The following is a 23,704-nucleotide window of genomic DNA, read 5'->3' on the forward strand; positions in this document are numbered from 1 at the left end:
ATATTCATGATCGAGTTAATCTTGATATCTAATTATCGAGCTCGATTCCGAGTTCGCCTAATGTTTTATTCATTAATATTGAACTCAAGCTCAACTCGTGTGATTTGTATTTTAAGGTTCGTGTAGAATTGAAATATGCTTTGGTTAGATATTCGATTTGGAGCTCGTTACAGGCTCGAAATCCACTCTTAATTAACATGTTACTTGAACTTGAACTTAGACTTATTTAAGTGCTTGAGCTCGTAGAAAAACTAGTTTCCAACTTTTCTAATTAATTGTCCAAAACAAGCCTCGAGCATCAATATGAATACAAAACAATTCTAATCATACAAGCATTCCAAAATAGCATAATTCAAACAACAATTCAAACGTGATTAAAAAGTTTTGTGTAGCTTGAAGAGCATTACAAAATCCAAACAACACATGAACCAAAAACTACTCTATAAGACAAGTATTGATCTTGTAGATTCACTCTAATTAAGCTAACAAAGCATCACTAATGTAACTGCAACAAAATCACACAATTAAGTATAATACAAATATAAATAGCCATGGACTAGTTTTTTTTCAAAATAATAATTTATCAATTCTATCGATGAAATGGTTAGTGAAAGCAACCTATTTGATGTTCTCTTTGTCCTATAAAAGAATAAAGGCATAAAGATAAAATATTAGATGTATCATGTATATATATAGTAAATGATTGTATTGTGGTTCCACACGTACGACGTTTCTCGTCTGCATGTGGTGATGTTTTCCATCGTTTGGGTGGTGATGAGATCTCGTTTGCGTGAGAGTTGCATAATTGATTATATTCAGATACTACTTGTAATTTCAATGTACATTTATGGAATTAAAAAAATTCTTATTTTTTATCTAAAGAGTGAGGTATTTATAAACATATGACATATCGAACTTAACTAAGAAATATATTAATTGGGCTTATCGTAAAAACTAAAAAATGCCTATGGGCTTTTGGGCCCGCTCTATACTAACCCAAAGCCCATTATCAGTATTCCGCCCTAACCCTCACATATAAATATCACTCTCCCACCATTCTCTCTCCCAATTACTGTCAGAAACCCTAGCTGCGGAGCTCACACTAGCACACACCTTCACGCCGTAGTTCAGCAATCTCCACCGGCAACCATGGTGACTGCCCTATCTCTGTCTCCCTCTCCATCACATTCAGTGTGTGCGACCTTCGCTTACTGTATGTTTATGTTGCAATTTGCAGGCGGACGTCGACCCCGAGGTAGCGGCTGGGCAGCCGAAGAAGAGAACATTCAAGAAGTTCAGCTTCCGCGGCGTTGATCTCGATGCTCTGCTTGATATGTCGACTGATGAGCTCGTCAAGCTTTTCAATGCCCGCGCCAGAAGACGGTAGAATTTCTTATTTCGTAATTCCGTTCCGCTTTGATGATGGTTGTTTGATGTACTCAAATTGTTGGTTTAATTGGTTCTTTTCGTGTAGAAGTATGTTTGCTTTTTCGAATTTGGAATTATGTCGCTTGTGATGACAGGAATTTAGATTTTTCTGTAAATTGCCCCGGCATTTAGCTAGTTTGTAACATGCACAGTCACTTGTTTATTAGACTGTTAAGTTTCGAGTTGGTTTTCGTCTATTGAATTTGTTTAATCAGTGTAGAAATTATATAACTGCCCAGCTAATAGATTACGATGTCAAAAAATTAATATCATACAAGAGTATAAGTTATCATGTTATTCTGTTTGTTAAATAATTTTAGTTGTGATTCATCTGGAATAAAATTTTGTACTTCTTTCATTTGAATGTTGAATGAGCAGCTTCCAGAGAGGTTTGAAGAGGAAGCCCATGGCCTTGATCAAGAAGTTGCGCAAGGCTGTAAGTGTTCATTGTTTGAACTATATATAACACCTATTGCTGCCTTTGCCATTATTTTAATTGCATGTTTTGCTTGTGCCTCTGTTTTTGTAAATCTATACTTACTTACAGAAATTCTTTTTTAAATCTCCTTGAGCCCATCAAGTTTTTCTGGTGTTCTTTGTAGTAGTTACACTATGTCTGTGTTATGATCCACAAATTTAGGCTTATTGGGAGAAGGGATTACTGCATTATGATTTATCATGCCCATGAATTCTGCTATTAGAATAATTTCCTTTCTATTGTGATGTTCCTTTGCATACATGCTTGTTTACTGACCATTGATTAGTATTCTCTATTCTAATTGGTGGGATACTAACTTCTGCAGAAACGTGAAGCCCCAGCAGGTGAGAAGCCCGCTCTAGTCCGAACCCACCTGAGGAACATGATCATTGTTCCTGAGATGATAGGAAGTGTTCTCGGAGTGTACAATGGAAAGACCTTCAACCCTGTTGAAATTAAGCCCGAAATGATTGGGCATTACCTTGCTGAGTTCTCTATCTCATACAAACCAGTCAAGCATGGTAGGCCTGGTATTGGTGCCACCCACTCCTCCCGTTTCATTCCTCTGAAGTAAGAACTCTGCATGGTGGACGGGCAACCAGAGACTCGAGTGCTTGTGCATTGGCTAGGTTAGCTACTTGGGTCCCTGTTAAGAGGTCTATGAGGGAAGTCGTCTTCATGTTGGAAAGGAAAAATATTTGCATTTCTGAAGTTTTGGTGTTGTGGTTCTATTAGTTACTTTTCTTAGCTCTGCTACAAATCTAGTAAAAGACTCTTTATCTACTGGATCTTTATGCAGATTTTTGCATATTGGATAATTATTTTGTTCGACTTTTGTTGAAAGAAGTTTACATTTCAATTACGTGTGTCTTCTTCCGTTTTGACATATCTGTCTATATTGCTTCTTTGGTTTGCTATCTGATGTATGAAAATCAAAGTCTTTGCTCCAATTTATTGTTCCTATATATTGTTGGATGTTGATTTGTAAGTCTTATTGTAAATTACTTTCATTATTCTTGAAGTTGTAGTTAATTATAACAAACGAGTAGGACATGTTCATTTTCTATAATCTCACTCAATGTGTTGCTCCTACAACTCTACGTAAATTAAGAAAAAGAAATATAAAATACATGTATTATTTAATTATTAATTAATACTTGTTGAGTGTATCAGGTGTGATGAAAAAGTGTAGTAATTAGTGTTGTGTTGGTGAAAATGAAAAAATAAAAGGGTAAATGAAGTATTATATTAGTGGTGGAGTATAATTCAAATGTAAAAACGAATTTTTTTTGTGGATGCTCCAAGAAAAAAATTTAGAAAATTTGATCGTAGACAGAGAGATGTATATAATCTCACTCAAAGTTTTGCTCCCACAACCTGAGATGAACATCTGCTGGCAGGGAATCAATCAAGACTGTTGTGTTCTTCAATCTCAAGCAGAAAACCACCAGAAATTCACTCTTCAAAATGATGAAAGCACAACAAAATGCACTATAATTTCATTAGTAAAAAATTTCTATACATTCACACAGCCTAGCCATGCTCTTACCCTCGATCGAATAAAATATCTAACTAGAACGAGGTGAGGTTTTCTTGCATCTTAACGGCGTATTCCGGCCACAAGCGCCGTCCCAACAGTGCTGTGGCGTCCATCTCTCACACCTCTGCAGATTCTGTTTCGACTTCCTGTTGAAAGTCGTAAGGAAAACTTGTTTCTGAATACGCGTCTTCAATTGAATTGCTACTACCTTCAACCACGCTGTCTGAGGTGTCAAGATAACTGTCATCTCCTTCCTCCTGTCAAAATTCGAGTAGAAATGGTGAGAAAATACAAATTGCAGAAAACATTTTTATACAATAACAAGAAAAAAACTTTCATTTATGAAAGTCTAAAAAATAAACTACCAACCTCACTGTCATCTTCAGAAGGGTAAGCTAATTCCAGTTTATTGTAAAGTTCTTCGTCGCCTTGTTCTTTAACAGCTGCCATTTGTTCCTACAATTACCAAATAATGATTTTGAGATTGCAATCAAGAAAAAAAAAGCATAGTAATCCAATTTGATTGTTGGATCATAATGAGCAAAAAGGCCACATACAATTTCACTTCTTAGTTGGCTCACTCTTGTTTGCAAGGTTGCAATATGGTTTAAGAGGGCCTGCAAGAAAATGCAACGTAACACGTCAGTTGCAATATATGTCAGAACACCGTGAGGGTAAGCACGAACACGAACATTTAGGAATCTTTTTGGAGTACATAATGTTGTCATAATAAAAAATTGGAGATAGTTTAGGTCATATTCGTCGAGTATTTAGCCATTAATATTTTACATTGTGGAAACGAAAAAAAAGAAACAGCACGGTACCTGACTCCTTTGAAGTTCAATTGAACGCGCCAATGCTTTCCTTTTCGTCAACAGGTTCTTAGGCCGCAGCAATGGTGGCCTTTTATACTCCCGGCCCCGGAAAACAACTACTGCATATCCTTTGGATATTTTATCTACTGAAACCAAGACACCACCGCTCTCGGCTTCAAGAGCTAGTGCAATATTCTTGACCTCCTCAAAGTTTTGAGCCTTAACAATGATCTTGACTAATTCTCGATATTTCCAGTGCAAGTGCATGTTCTCTACTGTGCCGCCAAAAACTCCACGCCTCCCTGAAACGAGACTTCTTGACAAAGATGCCAATAGATAAAACCCAAAATGCATAGTGTAGTAGACATGTTTTTACCGAGAAGTAAAAATGCCTTCATCCTTAAACCAAGCTTCCGGAACATAAACCTTTCTTCATCAGTGAGACTTTCTGGGTCTTCTGCTTGATCAGCTGGATATAATGACTCCTCCACCTTTGACAAGGCTCGTTCGGCTCTCGTTAGCCTTCTTTCAGCCTGTTTAGAGTAGCTTCAAGTTATTTACTAGGGAATAAGTTGAACTTGAAGCAGTATGAGAATATAATGGTATTGGTGAAAAACACCCACTTGAAACCAAGACTATGAGAGACTTACATAAGCAAGCTTATTATCGAGCTTCCTCACAAGGCTGGCATGTCGCAACAATTCTGCTTCTCTCATCATCTTATCCTTTTCGTTATCACCCAGTTGTTTGCCCCATCTATTGTCTGCATCTAGAGTTTCTTTAAGTGTACCCGCGAATCCAGATTCATCAGTCCGTTCAAAACGTGGTGTGGCAAAGGGCGAGGCTCGCAACCGTGCTTGTTCTTCTTCATCCTGTAAAGCCTTGGCTAACCTCTCCTGTTCCAGCAATGCTTCAGCGATGTCCGGTGCCAAAAAGTCCTTCCCTCTATAATAGACGAGGAAGTCCTTGTTTCTCGAGAGCAGCATACCCCCAGTTAATCTCTGTAACAGGTAGGACGTTGTTACTTCATCTGCCTTTATTTTTGTCGATTTCTCAAAATAAAATTTGGCTTCAGCCATTAACATGATCATATGCTGAGTTGGTTTCTCAACATTCATAACCATCAGTTAATTGTTTAGCTTGTTACTTCAAATTTCATTTTAAGGGAAACTAACTAAATCGGCCTATTTTGGTTACCTTGAGATCTTCCGCCATTCTCTCACTCGTTGTTAGCTGAACCCCACGTTTAAGCGCAACTTTCGCTATCGAACTTCTCTCCCATAGCTTTACCATGGCTGCAGCTAATCCTTGTTGCTGCCTGCTTCTTCCTGCAGATTGTGAATCATCGACAGTATAACAATACTCTTTTTTATAGAACGTCTACTTGACATAATAAAGTTGCATACCTAATGCAAAATGTGGTGGCAGCACTCTAGCAAGCCTTCGTAAACCAGTTGCCTCCCTCATTGTAAGTGTTGATCTCACACCATAGGGAAGTAATCTAAACGGGGGCTGGTAACCAGGGACGACACCTGGGAGCAAATCAGCATCTACCGGAAGTGGACCCTCACCTGGCCAATCTTCATACCTTGGACCGAGGCTATCTAATAACTTGTCCACTTCATCTTCATATCTCACTTCAGACGTTGTATCATCCGGCTTCATGATGCTCGCTGATTCAGCTTCAGCAGCGTCCTCATTAGCTGAAGGACTCACGTTGGAAGAATCCCAACTTGTCTTCTCAGTGGTAGGTAGAGACTTTTGAGGCAATTCATGTCTTTTATATATCTTTTTCTTCATCTTTTGCGCGGGATCCTCATAAGTCACGCCTCTATAGAGTGAAACGGAAGTCCCAGATCTCCAGATAACCAATCCACCGGTTTTTCTCTAAGCAGAAGAAATACAGTGTCGACTAGAACGATTAGTATTGATTTACTTAACAACTCCGAAAGAACTCTATAAAAGGTAGAAATAAGGGTTTTCACATTGCAGACTATTATCATATTTACTTTCAAAATCTAGAGTCTCTACATATCCTAAGAAATTACAGAAAACTATCCAAAATCAATCCATAGTGAGTTGATGATCAAGAGATATGTTTTTCAAAATAAGAAATGACAATCAATAAATCAATTCACCAATTACAACCTTGGTATGAACTACACTTCAAGCAGTTATCGCCCAACGCGTAGCAACTTCAGAACACAGTAAAATAGAGACACCATCAACAATAAAAGACAAAGGATACTGAAAACTGTAAAGCAAGAAAAGCCTCACCTCCAAAATCTCGTGCACACGTCTCATATTGAGTGCAGGAGGCCCTTCAATCTTCAACCTTACGACCTCAGACGTTTTCCACTTCTCACGAATCATCTCCACAACCTGCTCTGTCACCCCTGCTCCACCAACCCTTGTTTTATTCTTTACCTTAAGAGCCAAATTCCTCAGCCTACTTAGCTCCGATTGAGGAAGAGTCAATTCTGCCAAACTACGGTTCTGTCGACTATCCACACTCCTCCTTGGTACATTTGGAGTGCTACTTTTCTCCCAAGGGAAACTCACCTCCCCATTACCACCCACAGATGCATTCTCATCCCCAAAAGGGAACTCTTTCGAAAATCCACCCCTCGTATTAGGCAACAATCCTTCCTCAACATGGAATATATCCTCTACAGATCCCTTTTCAATCACATTCTTATTATCATCACTCTCCTCACTAACATCATCAATGTAACCAAACTTCTTCAACTTCTCAACAATCCTCTCCATTGTGCTACCACCACTACTAGTACTCGTACCCTCTTCGGCATCCGAGCTCGAAACATCCCCTCTATGCCTATAATTCACCACTGCCTGAGGCCTCCCCCCACCACTTACATTCCAACTATCCAACCAAGAACCACGAGACGAAATCACTCTACTTCTACTACTAATACTACCTTCACATGGAAAACCGACCCCACCATTGTTCTTCTGCAAAAGATTGAATCTTTTACGAGGGTTTTTCCTAGGTCTGAAATCTGAGTTGCCACTGTGATGAATTGCAGAAAAAAACTGTTTCTTGGCAGGAATGTAAGAAGTGGAATTCGAAAAGGTTAGGGTTTTTCTTACATGGAATCTGCACGCTGAGCTCTGCAATGAATCCATCAAGAAGGTATTTTGTGGATAGAATTGGTAGCTGGGCACAACAGCAATTCTCATATTCTACGCACATTTAAAACTAGACATGAAAAATTGAGCTTGTTTTTGAACAGAAGTTTGCTGAAGCAGATATTTTAGAAAGAGATTGATGAAGAATTGCAAAAAGAAATAAACAAGACGATTTTTGAAGGTTTTTGGGGAGGTTTAATGGTGGGCTTTTGTCTCCTCTTCAAATATCATCTTGTATTCATCAAGATTAGGGATGTCAATCCAGCCCGAAACCCGTGGGCCGACCCGAATAACCCGACAAAAGTAGAGGGTTAGGGCTGGAAAATTGCAACCCGATAACAAATCGGGCTTATCGGGCTAGCCCGTTCGGGCTGGCGGGTTGAAGCGGGCCAGCCCGTCGGGTTGTCGGGCCAGCCCGTCGGGTTGATGATTTTTTTTTTAAAAAAAATGAAATTAAAAATATTAAATTTTAGGGTTTGTTTCAATTTCAAAGTTAGAAAATAGAAACTGCTCTGCCGCACCACCTCCACTCTTCTCTTCGTCTCTTCCATTCCTTCAGCCACTGCTCTGCCGCACCACTTCCAGCCACGCCGCCGCGCCGCCGCGCCGCGCCTCCCCCTCCGGCGCATCCATTCCAATCTGTCTCCCACCGGAGAAGCACGCTGCTTCCAACCTGAGCCTGCCCAGCGCCATCGCGCCTCCACTCCTCTGCCACCGCCGCGCCTCTTCCCACCTGCGCTGAGCGGCCATCGCCGGCTCGTCGCCGTCTGCTGCTTCTAGTCTGCGGCAACTGCTGCTCACTACTCCTCAATTCCAGTCTTCATTCATTGCATAGCTTGCAATCCGCCTAATTATATAATCCATCATTGTCCACTCAATTTGATATTTTTCCCGACGAGTTTGGGCTCCTCAGCTTCGAATTGGCAGCCGGGATTTAGCATGGTTGCGTTTAATTGGTGTTCGTGAAAGATTTGGAGGACCGCTGCCTTGAATTTCGTAGATCTGGGTACTAATTTTACCTTTGGTTCTATTGTGTTTTTCTTGTTTGAATTCTGCACCTGCTTTTCTGGGATTAGTTACACGGTTATTGCTTCTGGTTTTAATGGTTTAGAGAGATTCTTTGGACTTAATGGAATCAGATGTTTTAATTTACTGAGTGTTTCTCTTTTTGTGTGGCTTTGTCTCTTTCTCCTCGTTTCTGGCCCATCATTTTGTATGGATGGTATGTTTCAGGTCCACCAATATCAACTGCTTCATAAAAGGTCATAGAAACTAGGAATATATATGTCATCTCTGTTTTCTATGTGGCTGTTGTAGATTGCTTTCATCAATTTTCTCTCATGTACAGCTTGTTTATAACTCATCTTAGTCATCTCGATTACTTTAGATTTGAATTCAAGTGATGCTGTTGGAACTAGAGGTTAACTGTAATTCCACTTAGGTCTGTTCACCATTTTGAATTCCCTATCATGAAAACGAACTATATTATGCTTTAATTATATTATTTTCTTTTAATAGATGGTGAAGATGATGAGCAAGAAAACATGGATCAAGTTGGAGCACCGAATGTTATTAACGTTGAAGAAGAGTGTTACTCAAACATTTAGACTTTATATATTTAATATTTATGTATATTTTATACATTATACATTAGATCATTAGGAATAATGTAATACAAATAATAATTTTATTTTTACACCTTTAAAACCTCCAACCCGATGGGCTAGCCCGAAACCCGAACGTTTAGGGTTAGGGTTGGAGATTTACAACCCGAAAAAACCTCCAACCCGATTAGCCCGCACTCGATTAACCCGGAACCCGATAGGGCTAGCCCGAAAACCCGATGGGCTGGCCCGATTGACATCCCTAATCAAGATATCTCACACTCCATTTTTTAAGAATAAAAAATTACTATTATACAAAAAATTATTTTCAGTTTTTTCATTTTTATTTAATTAAATTAATGAATCTGTGGTGAATATAAATACAAAATCAAACTCCCACAACGTATGTAGGCAAAGGGCCTCTCTCTCTCTCTCTTTCTCAAAAAAAAGGGTCTCTCTCTCTCTCTCTAAAACTTGGTCTGAAATTTCCTTCGAAGCAGAGTATCAGCTTTGATTTCAATCCAAGCAGCGCGTTTTCAAGTTTCGATCAAGTAAGAATTTCGCTTTCTCTCATCCTATCCATGTACAAATGTATGAAATACAGAAATGAATGAGCTCCGACTGCCATATCAATTTCTATGCTAGAGCTAATTTCCTAGTGCTTCTAAACTGTGTAATGTGTATTTTATCTTGGATTTCAGTTTATTTGAGGTTTAAATTCATCAATATTGGTAAATTCCCGCTTTCCCCCCTCGAGAGATGTAGCTCAGTGGATTGATTAGGTTTGCGTGTCGCAGCATTGCGATTATGTGCAGTTAGTAGATTTTTAAAAATAAAAATAAAAATTCGTTGTAAAATTGTTAATCTGTGTAAAAACATGCTTATTGTCCATGGCGATTTGCGTATATACCTTATTTTTCTGTAATCCACTGGAAATGCTTCAACTATAATAAAAATTTGTGTTATAATTTGTATGCAATGGAGATTGTGCTTCACAGTTACCACATGTGTTTGCATTTCTATGAATTTTCAAGCACAAAATGATTGAGCATTTTTCCATTTTGGAAGACTGAAAGGTTGTGTTTTTGTTCTCCAATAGAAGCTTTGGAAGAATGGACTTCCAAACTCGGATGAATGTGCATCATATCTGAGGGATCCAGATTGAGTTTCGGAAGCAATGATACGACACCCTTTTCTTCGTTGTGTTATCGTGTGCAAGGTTTTACCGAGTATTGAATCTAACCCTTCGTGAATCCAATCGTTTCATGAACTTAAGGTGGCTCTTTATGTGAAAGTTGTTTAATCTGTGATAGTCTTTTACTTAATTTTGGTGCTAAGTTATCATTGGAGATTCTTGGAAAGCTTGTTGATTATGTACTTGCTTGTTATATGCAGGCTACGGATATGCTGCGAAAAATAGTGATTACCAAACATGTGTTGATTTCTGTTAAAAACATGGGCGAAAACAAAGAGGTCCTAACAAGCTATATAACTGAACGCCTTCTAAAGCAGTTATCCTTCACAAAGGCCTGTGAATATGGTTACTTTCTTGCAGTGACCAAATTGATCAGTATAGGGCACGGTAATACCGAGTTCAGTTCAGAACACATTCTTTTTCCGGTGGACATTTGCTGCCGAACCTTCACACCTGTGGTTGGGGAGGTCTTCACCGGGATAGTGCATAAAGTATTCGAACGTGGTGTCATTCTCAAATCTGGACCGATGAACATGGTTTATCTGTCGGCCCGGAAGATGCCAGATTACTTTTATGTTCTGGGGGAAAGTCCAACCTTTGTTCGGGACGATGGATCCAAGATTGAGATTGGCGTGGTGGTCCGTTACTCGATCTTTGCTGTTAGATGGATTGAGGATAAACGGAGGGAATTTAGGGTTCTTGCAACTATTGACTCCGATGGCCTCGGGCCAGTTGCTTTGAACGGATTAGACGGCGTAGATATCTGAAAATGCAAGAGATACTGTAAAGGGGAGAAAGGGGAGTGTGTATATGCTTACAAGTTCTCTGTGAACCATTTGTGGGTGCTGATGATATTGCTTTGATTCATCCTTCGACTATGTGGAAAATCGACTGCTACGGCAAGTGGCCGCGGCCGCGGCTGCGACTGGAAGATTGGAATGGGAATGTGGGAGAGAAAAATATGAAGCTTTACTTAGAGATGAGGTTATCTTGTCATTGAAGAAGAAACACAGAAAGTGAAGAAGCTCTTCAGAGAAACTGCAAAGATTAATTAGGAAGTATCTTATATTTTTAATTATCTTGTCATTTGAGATGGTTTTCTTATATTTTTAATTAGGAATTATGATGAAAATCTACAAGACTACAAGTATCTATATTTGTGCATATGTATTATTTTCTCTTTAAATTAGGAACAAAGCTCCCTTTTATGACAATTTTGTTGTGTGCCATTGTAGGAAGCAACTATGTAATGTTTCCTTTCTTGTTGAAAATTTTCAATCTTCCTAGGTTGTGTTATGTAGTTGTAAGAGTAGTGGTGTAGTAGTTTGAAAAAAAAAGAAAATGTATAAAAGTTGAGAATTTTAAATGCCCACTTTTGTTTAGAGGGAAATATTATTTTAAATTTTAAACTATTTTTAATTTAATAAAAACATAATGATTCATTAAAAATGGTTTATGAATTATTGATCATAAAGTCTAAGTTGCAAATCAAATTTATACCCAAAATGGTGACTTAATAAGCAATTAATCCCCCAAAAAAGTTTGATTAAAAGAGGGGTTAGCGAAAATTGAAATTCAACTATTTTGGGGGGTCGAAGTGCAAATACCTCGATTATTTTGTGGGTAAATAACAGAATATCCTAAATCTCAAAGGAGCTTCAAGGAAAAAGAAGGAAACATAAAAGCTCACTGATTGTTTGAACTCCAAATAAGGGTGAAGGTTTACAGAGAAGGTGAAAATCTGCTTCGCAAGAAATTGATTGTTGCATTCTTCTACTGAAAATCTACATTCTCGCATCGCCTCAGCGCCTCCGCGCGTCGAGGCGGCCGCCTTTCGCCGCCGGGGCGCACTTTGTCGGTGAATTTCTTTCTGACTTCCATTTTCTATTAATGTAGCTTGCTATGTTTTTAATCTTAGTATTCTGTATTTTCGTGAAAGTAATGTATAAAAAGAGCGAAATTCTTTTTCTGCAACTGAATTTCTTTTATTATTGGAATTTGGAAAGAAAGAAATTACCAAGAGTTGAGAAATCCTAAGAAATCTCAGATTCTTTCAACCCTAGAATCAGAAATGATTATCCTTTTCTGATGAATATCGATTGCTCTAGTAAGCCTTTTCACTGAATAATTGATTGTTGAACTGTGATAGCTGTAGTGAGCTTTTGATCATCATCTACTACTTTAGGAATATCTTACCCGATTCTGCAACAGCAAGCTCTCAGAAGTAGGATTGATCTTGATAGATAATAGTAAGGCTAATCTCTTGTTTACTTTGATGGATTGAAACTTTGGGATATTCCAATTCTCTTGATAATTTCTACCATTTGAGCTAGTTTTGGTTGATTCATATCTCATTGCAATGATGGAATTGAAGAAATCCTAGTATTGAGGATAAAAATACTAGTTTTGCTTGATTCATGTCTCATTGAAATGATGGAATTGAAGAAATCTTAGTATCGAGGATAACAATACTCAATCATGCAAAGTAAATATCTCTTGATTAGATTCATCATTCATGTCAGTCTATATTCTCACACATGCTGCTATTACCTTTTTTCTTGGTGATGATAAGCTTATTATATAAAGGGCCTACAATTTTGGTTTCATTGGTAATAATTCTAAAGCTAAACTGCAAAGAATCTGTTGATGGCAGGTGCTTTGAGGGGAGAAAATGTTTCTTAAAACGCAGTTGTCTTGGAATGTATTGATTCCTGCTGAGAACCTCGATGCTGAAGGGCTGATGCTTCAGAGGGCCATATTGACTCGCCTCCTTGATGACTTCGCGATGAAGAAGGCTTTCAAAGACATAGGTTACTTCATTGCCGTAACCACTCTGGACCGCGTTGGGGAGGGTTTAGTCCGGCAACAGTCCGGGGATCTCCTATTCCCGGTGGACTTCAGTTGCATAACGTTCAAGATGCTCCCGGGCGAGACCCTGGAAGGCGTTGTCCACAAGATTCTGAAGCACGGCATCTTCTTGAGATGCGGGCCTGCTGAGAAGGTGTACATCTCTCACCACAAGATGGCCGGGTACGAGTATGTCCCCGGAGAGAACCCGTGCTTCATGAACGAGAAGCTGTCGAAGATTGAGAATGGCTCGTTGGTGCGGGTCACGGTGCTTGCTGAGAGGTACGATGAGGCTGAGAAAGATTTTCGAGCCCTTGTCAGCTTGGAAGGTGACTATCTCGGGCCTGTCTCTTCTTCTCCCGTTTAGGTCTCTCACCATAGTGTTGTTATCTGCAACTTCTTAGCATGTATATTTGTATGTGTCCACTTAGAATGTGGAAACTGATGACATTTCTAGGTGAATAGTAAGAGGTTGGAGTTCCGGTTCATGTTTTATGTCATCAACTTTCAGCGTTTTCTACGATACGTCCTCAACTTTCGTTTCTCTTCTAAAACCCCCCATCTTATAACCTTTTTCATAAAATATCTCGAACTTATCGCCATTTTAATTATCAGAAGAAAATAAAAAAACCAAAAAGATACATATGCTACACTTGCATACTTCGCCACTTAATTTGATGAATAAGATAGATAAGATTGATAAGAAATATACCACTTAACAAGTGCGTTCGCAAGAATGAAACTCAAAGGAATCGACGGAGGCCAACATCGTTGAAACGTTTTTAACTATTAGAATGCATCGTAGTTAAATCAACTATCAAAGTGCTATACACTGCAACGAAGAAGTTTGGATGCCGGCACCTAAATGGCTAAAATCAATATCATCACAAAGCATATAGAAATGAAGGGAAAAAAGAAAGAAAAAGAAAACAAGACATGTACATGGCCACGCGAGTTTCACGAAAAAGCAAAATATAAACTAATAATACATGGCTAGTGAAAGCAACAGCTTCTTCAAACTTGAGATTTAGGATTCTCCGAACTGCTTCTCCATGATTATCTGCCCAAGTTTCGTGTACAGGGCTCGCTGCTCCTCGAACGTGAGGTTCATTAGTATCTACAACATCGATATAGCTTTCAGTTATAAGCACTGAATAGTCGTATTTCTCTGTAGACGATCACAGGTACGTACCTGGTCCATGATCATCTCGATTGAAAGGCTCTGTGGTACAATGAACGATTGGTGATAGATGTATGCAAAGACGGCCATCACCATCTGCATATTGGTGACGGTTAACCATGGTGTTAACGAGCAGAAAATGGTATAATGTTAACTTGCAGTTCATAAATCACAAACTTCTTCGAACCCACCTGGCAATCCATTCTATCCGTGATACCACCGTGTCCAGGAATGCTGTCTCCGAAATCCTGGAACAAACATGTACAGCATGAGTTTGACCAAAACTTGGATTAGAGAAGAATGATGTCCGAACCTTGATGTTGAATGCCCGTTTAAAGCCACTGGCAAAAAAGCCTCCAAAAGGTGCTATAATTGATGCGAAAAGACCAAGACATAATGCATGCCACTGCACAGGTAAAATAGAAATCTCTCTCCAAGGAAACTGCAAGAAGTGTATTGTAGCTCATAATTAGCCAACATTAAACTGGGAAATCACCAGCTAGAGTATAAAGATGACAAAAGTTCGGCAAACAGCTGATCTTCAATCAAAATTTGAATGGCCATTTAACAGCAAAAGGATTAACATTAAGCAATTAAGAGTAGGTAAAGGGATGTGTAAGGATTCTGGCTTGTCATTGACAATGGGCTGCTAGTATAATAAAGGTGTCCTGGGTGGTACTGGTGCCAAAATCTTCGAATCAGAAAACAAAGGCCATCTATTATTTCCCCGACAACAACTACCTCCAGTTAAACTAACAGTGGTCATGATCCTCATTCCCAAATTGCCAGATGTAAGAGTTCATGGACATCAACTAAACAAAAGGACAAGAAATAATAGTAATAAATGGTGGATTATTATGTGTCTAACAAGAAACCCCACTAACATCCCATTTTATAATCAGAATATCGACTTGCACAGTTACAGCTCAAAATTCAGTATATCAAGCAAATTAATTCTGAAGGTGTGAAAAAGCTACATACTCGTGCTGACCCTGTTTTAAAGTTTTGCATTCTTCTTCCATTTTCCATTTTCAAGTGGTGGCCAAGAGAAGTGGATTTGTCTTGTGTTTAAACACCACTTCTACTGGCCACCACTTGAAAATACAAATGTTAAATTAAGGGCTGTCTAGTGCACTTTTCCACGTGAAGAGAGTTTTGAGAGTTTGTTATTTACTTCAAATTCAACTTCGATGATTTTATCATAAAGGAGGTTGGAATCATAAGAAAAGGAGTCGAGGAGTAGCAAAGTTAGCACGAGTTTGGTCCTGAATTAGTTTTTTTATCCCTAACAAAATGAGAATGCTCAGCATGGCTTTGTTATGTTGCTTAATGGTAATGTACTAATGTTTAAACTACTTTTTACCCTAAATGGTATTTTTTTTCAAAATGGAAGGAGAATAGAATTAAATTAAAGACATGAACGCACTTCTTATTTATCCTATGTAGAATAGATACTCAAGTTACTTTAAAAAGTAGGAAGGTACAGGAACAGCCCTCCCACTGAGCTGTTAAGAAATAGAAATGATAAATTGGAACTTATCCCTACATTGGATATACAATTGATGCAAAGTAGACAGTTTCAAGCAACTAATAACTCAAGTTTCCAAGCATATAAAGTTAAATCTTGATAAAAGTAAAAATATTAGATGATAAGAGCTATCGAAGCACAAACAATAGCTTAAGTGCTTACCCATCCAGGAAACCACTGTGGCACAGTAAAATATTCAGGCTTAAACAATGAACCAGGATCACATTCAAGCCACCCAGTAGACAAATCCTATAAAATTCAAATAGAAAGTTTCAAGTTTTCCAATTACAACAACAAAAAAATAATAAAAAATCTTCCACTAAGAAACACCACGATTACCTTTCTTGGGCATGTTAACCACTGAAAGCGACCCAATATATTTGCCAGCTGAAGAAAAAAATGAGAAATAAATTTACCACCAAATTTTTTAGAACTAACTCGCCTATCACAATTAAAGGTAGATTTAGATATTTGGTTTAAAGATGAATTTACTCTAACATAGAAAAGAGACATGTAATAAACAGATTAATCACTATCCATGAAGACTTTGGAAATCCGAAATGATATATAAATTTGAAGAACAAAAACAGACCTTGATAGCAAAACATTTTTTTTTATTGTATCAGGTTTTTATTGACGAATGGATGGTTTACTCACCACAAAGGCTGAGATCATAGTAGCAAAAGACGCTCCAATAAAGCCTTCCCATGTTTTCTTTGGTGAGAGCTTGATCAAAGGAGTTCTCCCAAAGAAGAACCCAAAAATGTAAGCAGCAATGTCATTGATGACAATAAGTGATGCTGGAAGAAGGAACCTGCAATTGTCATTAATTTGTGCTTTAGGTTGTTCATACTACTTCAAATTTATATGATACAATCAGGAAAAAGCAAAGTTCTCTTACCAGAATATTCCTTCAAAAATATTAGCCACTGTGAAGGCTGATTGTGTAAAGACCACAATCAAAATCATATGTGTCCAAGCATATTGGCTAAACTGATACTTGTACATCTTCTTCTTTAATGTAAGAATGAACCACATAAAACCTGAACCGACCAAGAGTAGTAATACTCAGTTTCTTATTCAAATATGTACAGGACATCTTACATTACTCCTTCTAAATGATAATATATAAGCAAGTACATCGGAAACTGTACAAATCATGAAGTGTTGATTACACCATTATGCATGAAAAAAAAAAAAAAAAAAACAGACAAAACATAGGGCATGAAGGGGAATCCATGAACAGACATACAACATACTGAAAAAGGAAGATTAATAGTTAAATACAGCCTAATAATGCATTCAAGAAACTATAACAGAAGAAAAATGTAGTACCAACTACCATTTACCAACCTGCGATATACAAGAAATAACAGGTAACCATATGATACTTTATAAGTCTGCCCACCAGCTTATATAAAAATTTGTCCATAGTCACAGTATTCACAAGCCTTTGACTGAGAATTCGACCGTATACGAAAAGCATGACTGTGAAGAAGAAGTGCCTGAAGAGTATGGAGTGATGTCATGTAAGAGAAAGAAAGAGATGAGAAAAAAAAAAGACAGAGAGAAAGAGAGGGAGATCAGAATTAGTGACATAGAACAAGCTCAGTCAATCCAAATTTATGGGGTTGATGAAATCTGAAATACATAAAAGATAATGCCATTAACATAAATATGGCAGAGTTGGCAAAAAGCTAAGATACTCACCAATTTAAGAGCCTAAAACCAGGGAGTTGCTTGTCTTCATGTGCCTTCCTAAGTAAATTGAACAGCTCCTTAGCCATAAATATTTGAATAACCACTACCATGGCCCAAATATAAAGGTGACCCAAGTATATTATCGAGATAAATCCTCCAATCATCCAAACAGTTGAATATGTGCGGATTAACATTGACTTGTACTTGTTACGGTCATTGAAAAGTAAACGATCACTGTTTGTTTCTACTTCTGGAGGAACCTGGAGTTGTAACATAAAAGGCAATTATATGAGACTTTTGAAAACAGTTCTAAAGCAATTAGTAGAAGTCAAAAGCTAAAATAGCTTAAGGATAATTGCAGAATGCAGATTGCGTAAGCAAAAGGAAAAAAATGCAATATGGATGTACAGTTTTTCTTAGAGTTATTTTAGTTTCTTGAATCTGCATTGCTACAGTTTTATTCCTCTGAGGGCCGTTCTTAAGAAGCAAGAGCGGGGGAGGGGGTGACTGGGCACTGGATCCCAAATCTCACCTATACAGTGGGGTGATTGATACCGCTGATGTACAATATTAGTGGCAATTTAAGTGCTTGAACATAGGTTCTTCTCACACTAAGAAGTACGCAGTATATTGATTTTCTTTATAAACACTGCATTGAGATGGAAACTAAATTTTATGAATTATTGATGGATATCATAAGACTAAGCAACATCACATTATATCTAACAAAAAGGCCATGTTTATTTATATCTCCTATTCTCCAGAGGAACCTTTCAGTGTTCTACTGTGTCAAACATTAAAATCATATTAATGTTACTATGTTTAGAAATTCCAATGAATCACTATGTTGGACCTACTAAAATTTTTGCAACCCTATATCATCAATCCACAATCATAAGCAATCATTTCAATGGGCTGCCTCTTTACATATTCTTATTCATTTCAAACTACAAATTTAAAGTGGACCCAACATAAAATATAAAATAACCAAACATATTTTCATTTTCAAAGTTATAACTTTGAAATTTCAAAATCACTGATCGAAATATATTGTCATTCTCATACATAAATCAATACAGCCTCATATATTCAGCTGTCAATACTAAATATCAGAAATTGACACTGAAAACATAACCAAACAAGCCCGGACTAACCTCATTTGAGCCTTTCCGCCGACGTAACCGTGCAGTAGGCCCACTAGGTGTGGATGGACCACCAGAACCATTATCCCTGTCCATTGTTTCTCTATGCATGCCCACTAGAATATATTCACTTTAGAATCAAAAGTCTCAAGAACTGAGAGCTAGCATTGGGAATTTGGAACGTTAAAACCCACTTGAATCTCCAAGTAGCTGGAATAAACAAAACAAAGTCCTTATCATTGTACAGTCAATATCAACCCACAAATACAGAAGCTTCTCAACAGATTAAGGAAAATAAAACATCAACTTAGTTTCAGTGACTATGTTTAGTTCCCTTATCCAGCAACAAAAATTCCTTTGCTTTTAATACTTTTAGGATACATATCTGCATATTTCCAGCTACTCATTATAAAAATTTAAACAATTCTAAAGCCAAAATAAAACAGCATGTGGAGAGTTTCCCCAAGAGGCATCTATGATCTATCATATTTATGCTTGCAACACATGTACTATCTACAATTCTCCAATCTTACTATCATGACATATTCTCCAAAGCAGTCTCTCCATAATGACCAAAGTAAACGAAACATAGCAGATAGTGCGCAAACTTCTCTCAATCACTCATCCTGATTCTAAACCTCCCAGTCCTATTTAAGCAACCAAATTCAGCAGAAGCACACTTTTGCAACTACTGGAAAAAGAAAATGTTAATCAAGTGAAAAGCAACAAAACATTCTCATAATAAACACACTTCAACAACCAGAAACAGAATCTCGGCTTATACAAGCAATAAATGCACTGCCAAAAAAACTCAAGAAGCTTTCTGAAACTTAACATATCTTCATTATGCCTCTACATGTTTCATACAATCGAAGAATTCATACCGCCACAAACACCGGAGCCACTTCACCACAGTTATATATAGCAAAACATAAATCAAAACTGACAAACAACAAATCTTCACGACTTAAACCCAATTTTTTTATTTCGAAAAATTAAATTTAAATTAATGGCGGAACATATGCAATAACTTCACAACACGGAGCTAAAGAAATTTCAGCCGCCATTAACAGCAACTACGTTGCATTGCTCCAAAAAAAATGGACACATAATCGTACAATAAAAAAGTAGCAGCAGAGAATAGAGAAGAGAAAGCGAAACCTGAGCAATAAAAAGGTGACGCGTTGAGTGAGATTGAAGAGCGAGGGAGATCTGACCTTCGCCTCTCTCTCTACTCTCTAGAGAGGGAGAAGGAGAAGTCCAACGGAGTGGGGAAATGCGTGAGGATTGGTGGGATTCTTCGCTAAAAGAGATTTGGGGTTGAAAATGTGATTAACTATAAATAAGAGGGCCTTATGTGAAGTTTTGTCGTAGGTGTTGATTAAATCAAACTTAATTACATTAATCAAACGTGATTATTCAAGTGAGAGTGTGAGGTGTGACAGGTGTCTAATTGTATGATTTACAATTGCAGTATAAAGAACTACTATTAATTTAATTATGTATTGTATATTTTTGAGATAAATTAACGCTATATTAGACTAATTAGTCCACGAGTTTCATGATTTTGGAAAAAGGTGCACTACTTTTTTTACATTTGAATTCGTTTCATGCAAATCAAACCAAATTTCATTGAATAAATCTACAACCTATAATAAATAATCGATAATATATTAAAGAGATAACTTCCAATTTTGAAATCACTTTCAAAGCAATTTTAAAATTGATTGCAATTTTGTAGTTATAATAAAATTGATGGTTTATTTGTAACTTATATTTTTTTAATTTTATTTCCTTCTAAATTTGTGAAATTTTACTAATTATAAAATATTTAATATAAATATCACAATATGAGCTTTGATTTGATATATTTTATGTAGATATTTGATTTTAAATGTAAAAGTTACTATTTATTTAAAAGTTAATTTTTTTTAAAAAAAATCTCTCTTCTTTCTCATTTTTTTCGAATAAATCTATTTTTTTATTTATTTTAAATTTTTTTTGCCTTTCATAATATCACTTTTTGTTATTGTGAATTCTTTTTTTTCAATATTCAACTGAAATATATTTAGTTAACTTTTTTATTATATTTATAAATATAATAATTGATTTAATATCAATTTTATATAAAATATAAAATATAGAAATATTTCTCGTGCGGTGCACAGAGTGCAAATGCTAATTTTAATTTGACCAGCACTTACATCAAATCTTCTTGTAAGCTAAAGGACACCATAATTATTAGCTAAATTAAATTGTCACATTGTAGGCATTTAAATTCAAGTAAATGCATGATTAGGTTGTACTTGTAGGGGCCAATATCATAACTATTTACAACTTTCACTTTATATACGAATTAAATAGACCATGAGGGTATTTGTGCTATTTATTACTATGTCCATAAGCTATCAAATTTTCATATATTTATGAGAAGTATGGTTGATAAGAGTCATAAGACGTATCTAAGCAAAAAGTCACAATACTAAAATAAATTTAATGTAGGCTCATTTATTTATTTTTATTTTTTCATACTCACTCCTTTGTAATTACAACCTCACCTTTTATCGTTAAAAAATGATTAAATAAAATAATACCACCGGCCAAGATAGAATAAAGATTTATATATATCAAACAAATAGTTTATCAATATATCTTAATTCAGTGGATTGCAATGATACATCTCAAATTTATCTCATTGTAAATCGAACCTAATTATTAGTAGAATCTAAATTTATGGTCTTTGAAAATAAATATATCTACTTTGAAATGACCATGTGCTACCAAACAATTTTTTTATTTTACCTTTTTATTTATAAAAAAGTATAATTACTAATAATTTATGTGAACTATTTTGTAAATCTCTTATCATTGATGAATCGAACAATGAAAACTGAATTTTCAAAATTTCAGCACACAATATTAAATACCAAATCTAGACGTGTGCATTAATGTGTAGATGGTACATGAATTGCAAATTTATAACTTTTCTTTTGCAAAAAAGACCCGCATGTTCGATGAAATTAAATTTTTGACCACACAATTTTTAATCCCTAAAAATGGTGTGCAACACATGGTAATCACGTGCAAAGTTATTCAGGTTCCTTGCCACCTTTATACTTTGGGAATCTTGGAAAGTTAGTTAAATAGGGAAAGTTAAAATAAGAGAAAATATATATTAACATGAAACCCTCAAATTGATTCGATGCCCCCTTATAGAAATTACAATTTTTTTTTTATTTTTTATTTTGCAATCATGCATTTTAAAATATTACTCCCTCCGTCCACCAATCAACTACCCATTTGATGGTCGGCACGGAAACTAAGAAAGCTGAAAAAGGTGGTGTAAAAATGGTGTAAATGACTAAAAGGGTAGTGTTAATATATTTTGATTACTTTTACTAATCTTTCACTAGAACATTATTTTAATGCCTTGACTTATTAAAGTGTTCCTTTTTTTAATAAACTATTTCTTTCTTTCTTTTTTTACTCTTTAATTAAATAAACTAAAAACTCAGAAAATAAATAAACTGGAAATAAATAAATAAATAAACTGAAAATTCAGAAAATAAATAAACTGGAATTAAATAAATAAATAAACTGAAAATTCAAAAATAAATAAATTAATTAAAATCTGAAAAATTATTTTTTTAGAAAATAAATAAACTGGAATTAAATAAATAATTAAACTGAAAAATCAAAAATAAATAAATAAATAAAAATCTGAAAAATTATTATTTTTAGAAAATAAATAAACTTAAAGTTCGAAAATGGATAAATAAACTGAAAATTCTGAAAATAAATAAACCAGAAATTAATAAATAAACTGAAAATTTGAAAATAAATAAATAAATAAACTGAAAATTCAGAAAATAAATAAAATGGAATTAAATAAATAAATAAACTGAAAATTTCAAAATAAATAAATAAACTGAAAATTCAGAAAATAAATAAATAAACTTAAAATTCGAAAATAAATAAATTGGAAATAAATAAATAAATAAATAAACTGAAAATTTGAAAATAAATAAAAATAAATAAACTGGAATTAAATAAATAAATAAACTGAAAATTCGAAAATAAATAAATAAATTAATTAAAATCTGAAAAAATATTTTTTTTAGAAAATAAATAAACTTAAAGTTCGAAAATAAATAAATAAACTGAAAAATCAGAAAATAAATAGATAAACTGAAACTTCAGAAAATAAATAAAACGGAATTAAATAAATAAATAAACTAAAAATTCGAAAATAAATAAACTGGAAATAAATAAATAAATAAACTGAAAATTTGAAAATAAATAAAAAATAAATAAACTGGAAATAAATAAAAGAATAAATAAACTGGAATTAAATTTTTTAGAAGATAAATAAATAAATGAATAAATAAACTGAAAACTGAAAAATAAATAAATAAACAGAAAATTCAGAAAATAAATAAACTGGAAATAAATAAATGAATAAATAAACTAGAATTAAAATTTTCAGAAAATAAATAAATAAATAAAGTGAATACTGAAAAATAAATAAACTTGAAATAAATAAATAAACTGAAAATTCAAAAATAAATAAACTGAAAATTTAGAAAATAAATATACTGAACAATTCGAAAATAAATAAATTGGAAATTGAAAAATAAATAAACTGGAATTAAAATTTTCAGAAAATAAATAAATAAATCAACTGAAAACTGGAAAATAAATTTTTTAGAAAATAAATATACTGAACAATTCGAAAATAAATAAATTGGAAATAAAATTTTCAGGACATAAATAAATTGGAAATTTAAAATATCCTACTCCATTTAATTAACATCAAAATTGGATTAAGTAGACAAGTAATGGTAGAGTGTGGTGGGTCCAATTTGTAAAGTGTAGTAATTTAAAAAGTAAGGGAGGGTATATAAGTCCAAAAAGCAGAGTAGGTAGTTAATTGGTGGACAAAATTTTAGAGGCAAATGGGTAGTTGATTGGTGGACGGAGGGAGTACATAATTTTTTATTTACGTGGTGGAGAATTGATACCAATAAATAAGTACTCCCTTCGTCCCGGCTTTTGGTATCCAATTGAGAACGACACGGGTTTTAATAAAGTGATTG

General features: G+C 35.3%; 5 protein-coding genes and 1 long non-coding RNA gene across 12 annotated transcripts; 4 read left to right on the forward strand and 2 right to left on the reverse strand.

The window, feature by feature from the left end:
- The first annotated feature begins 998 nt into the window (after positions 1 to 998).
- On the forward strand, positions 999 to 2,768 carry LOC130991293 (40S ribosomal protein S15-4). Its single transcript, XM_057915420.1, has 4 exons — positions 999 to 1,152; positions 1,238 to 1,383; positions 1,807 to 1,864; positions 2,232 to 2,768. The coding sequence occupies exons 1-4, from the start codon at positions 1,150 to 1,152 to the stop codon at positions 2,478 to 2,480; spliced, it is 456 nt and encodes a 151-aa protein (XP_057771403.1). The 5' UTR covers positions 999 to 1,149; the 3' UTR covers positions 2,481 to 2,768.
- A 606-nt stretch (positions 2,769 to 3,374) lies between these two features.
- On the reverse strand, positions 3,375 to 7,659 carry LOC130991294 (CRM-domain containing factor CFM3A, chloroplastic/mitochondrial-like). Its single transcript, XM_057915421.1, has 9 exons — positions 6,539 to 7,659; positions 5,668 to 6,148; positions 5,459 to 5,589; positions 4,912 to 5,262; positions 4,638 to 4,794; positions 4,271 to 4,563; positions 4,004 to 4,063; positions 3,816 to 3,902; positions 3,375 to 3,703 (listed from the first exon to the last, which is right to left on the reverse strand). Exons 1-9 carry the CDS (start codon positions 7,460 to 7,462, stop codon positions 3,563 to 3,565), a joined length of 2,625 nt encoding a protein of 874 aa, XP_057771404.1. The 5' UTR covers positions 7,463 to 7,659; the 3' UTR covers positions 3,375 to 3,562.
- On the forward strand, positions 7,657 to 9,103 carry LOC130991295 (uncharacterized). Its single transcript, XR_009091118.1, has 2 exons — positions 7,657 to 8,417; positions 8,930 to 9,103. It is a non-coding gene; the product is annotated as an uncharacterized LOC130991295 (long non-coding RNA).
- A 311-nt stretch (positions 9,104 to 9,414) lies between these two features.
- On the forward strand, positions 9,415 to 11,424 carry LOC130991296 (DNA-directed RNA polymerase V subunit 7-like). Of its 4 annotated transcripts, none has more exons than XM_057915422.1 (3): positions 9,415 to 9,566; positions 10,115 to 10,291; positions 10,411 to 11,424. In XM_057915422.1, the coding sequence occupies exon 3, from the start codon at positions 10,420 to 10,422 to the stop codon at positions 10,975 to 10,977; it is 558 nt and encodes a 185-aa protein (XP_057771405.1). In that variant the 5' UTR covers positions 9,415 to 9,566; positions 10,115 to 10,291; positions 10,411 to 10,419; the 3' UTR covers positions 10,978 to 11,424. The 4 variants fall into 4 exon arrangements, with proteins under 4 accessions (XP_057771405.1, XP_057771406.1, XP_057771408.1 ...); XM_057915423.1 differs by having other exon boundaries at positions 10,115 to 10,244; XM_057915425.1 differs by having other exon boundaries at positions 10,115 to 11,424.
- A 325-nt stretch (positions 11,425 to 11,749) lies between these two features.
- On the forward strand, positions 11,750 to 13,539 carry LOC130991297 (DNA-directed RNA polymerase V subunit 7-like). Of its 2 annotated transcripts, none has more exons than XM_057915426.1 (2): positions 11,750 to 12,068; positions 12,864 to 13,539. In XM_057915426.1, exon 2 carries the CDS (start codon positions 12,882 to 12,884, stop codon positions 13,422 to 13,424), a length of 543 nt encoding a protein of 180 aa, XP_057771409.1. In that variant the 5' UTR covers positions 11,750 to 12,068; positions 12,864 to 12,881; the 3' UTR covers positions 13,425 to 13,539. The 2 variants fall into 2 exon arrangements, with proteins under 2 accessions (XP_057771409.1, XP_057771410.1); XM_057915427.1 differs by having other exon boundaries at positions 11,871 to 12,064.
- Positions 13,540 to 13,825: 286 nt separating this feature from the next.
- LOC130991298 (phosphatidate cytidylyltransferase 1) lies at positions 13,826 to 20,024 on the reverse strand. 3 transcript variants are annotated; one of them, XM_057915429.1, is made up of 12 exons: positions 19,770 to 20,024; positions 18,621 to 18,818; positions 17,476 to 17,726; positions 17,119 to 17,270; positions 16,667 to 16,808; positions 16,423 to 16,579; positions 16,105 to 16,152; positions 15,928 to 16,014; positions 14,551 to 14,679; positions 14,429 to 14,485; positions 14,250 to 14,333; positions 13,826 to 14,174 (listed from the first exon to the last, which is right to left on the reverse strand). In XM_057915429.1, exons 2-12 carry the CDS (start codon positions 18,717 to 18,719, stop codon positions 14,085 to 14,087), a joined length of 1,296 nt encoding a protein of 431 aa, XP_057771412.1. In that variant the 5' UTR covers positions 18,720 to 18,818; positions 19,770 to 20,024; the 3' UTR covers positions 13,826 to 14,084. The 3 variants fall into 3 exon arrangements, with proteins under 3 accessions (XP_057771412.1, XP_057771411.1, XP_057771413.1); XM_057915428.1 differs by having other exon boundaries at positions 19,444 to 19,775; XM_057915430.1 differs by lacking the exon at positions 19,770 to 20,024 and adding an exon at positions 19,493 to 19,707.
- Positions 20,025 to 23,704: the final 3,680 nt, after the last annotated feature.

Source organism: Salvia miltiorrhiza, chromosome 7, assembly GCF_028751815.1.
Source record: "Salvia miltiorrhiza cultivar Shanhuang (shh) chromosome 7, IMPLAD_Smil_shh, whole genome shotgun sequence".
In the NCBI taxonomy this organism is placed as follows: domain Eukaryota; kingdom Viridiplantae; phylum Streptophyta; class Magnoliopsida; order Lamiales; family Lamiaceae; genus Salvia; species Salvia miltiorrhiza.

Coding starts and splice junctions, on each gene's coding strand:
- LOC130991293 (XM_057915420.1), top strand. Junction 1,384..1,806: donor AATGCCCGCGCCAGAAGACG/GTAGAATTTCTT, acceptor TTGAATGAGCAG/CTTCCAGAGAGGTTTGAAGA. Junction 1,865..2,231: donor TCAAGAAGTTGCGCAAGGCT/GTAAGTGTTCAT, acceptor TAACTTCTGCAG/AAACGTGAAGCCCCAGCAGG.
- LOC130991294 (XM_057915421.1), bottom strand. CDS start 7,462: ATGAGAATTGCTGTTGTGCCCAGCTACCAATTCTATCCACAAAATACC. Junction 4,564..4,637: donor GAAGGCATTTTTACTTCTCG/GTAAAAACATGT, acceptor GTCTCGTTTCAG/GGAGGCGTGGAGTTTTTGGC. Junction 3,903..4,003: donor GCCAACTAAGAAGTGAAATT/GTATGTGGCCTT, acceptor TGGTAATTGTAG/GAACAAATGGCAGCTGTTAA.
- LOC130991296 (XM_057915425.1), top strand. CDS start 10,405: ATGCAGGCTACGGATATGCTGCGAAAAATAGTGATTACCAAACATGTG.
- LOC130991297 (XM_057915426.1), top strand. CDS start 12,882: ATGTTTCTTAAAACGCAGTTGTCTTGGAATGTATTGATTCCTGCTGAG.
- LOC130991298 (XM_057915429.1), bottom strand. CDS start 18,719: ATGCATAGAGAAACAATGGACAGGGATAATGGTTCTGGTGGTCCATCC. Junction 17,727..18,620: donor GGCGGAAAGGCTCAAATGAG/GTTAGTCCGGGC, acceptor TTACAACTCCAG/GTTCCTCCAGAAGTAGAAAC. Junction 14,175..14,249: donor TCGAGATGATCATGGACCAG/GTACGTACCTGT, acceptor TCGATGTTGTAG/ATACTAATGAACCTCACGTT.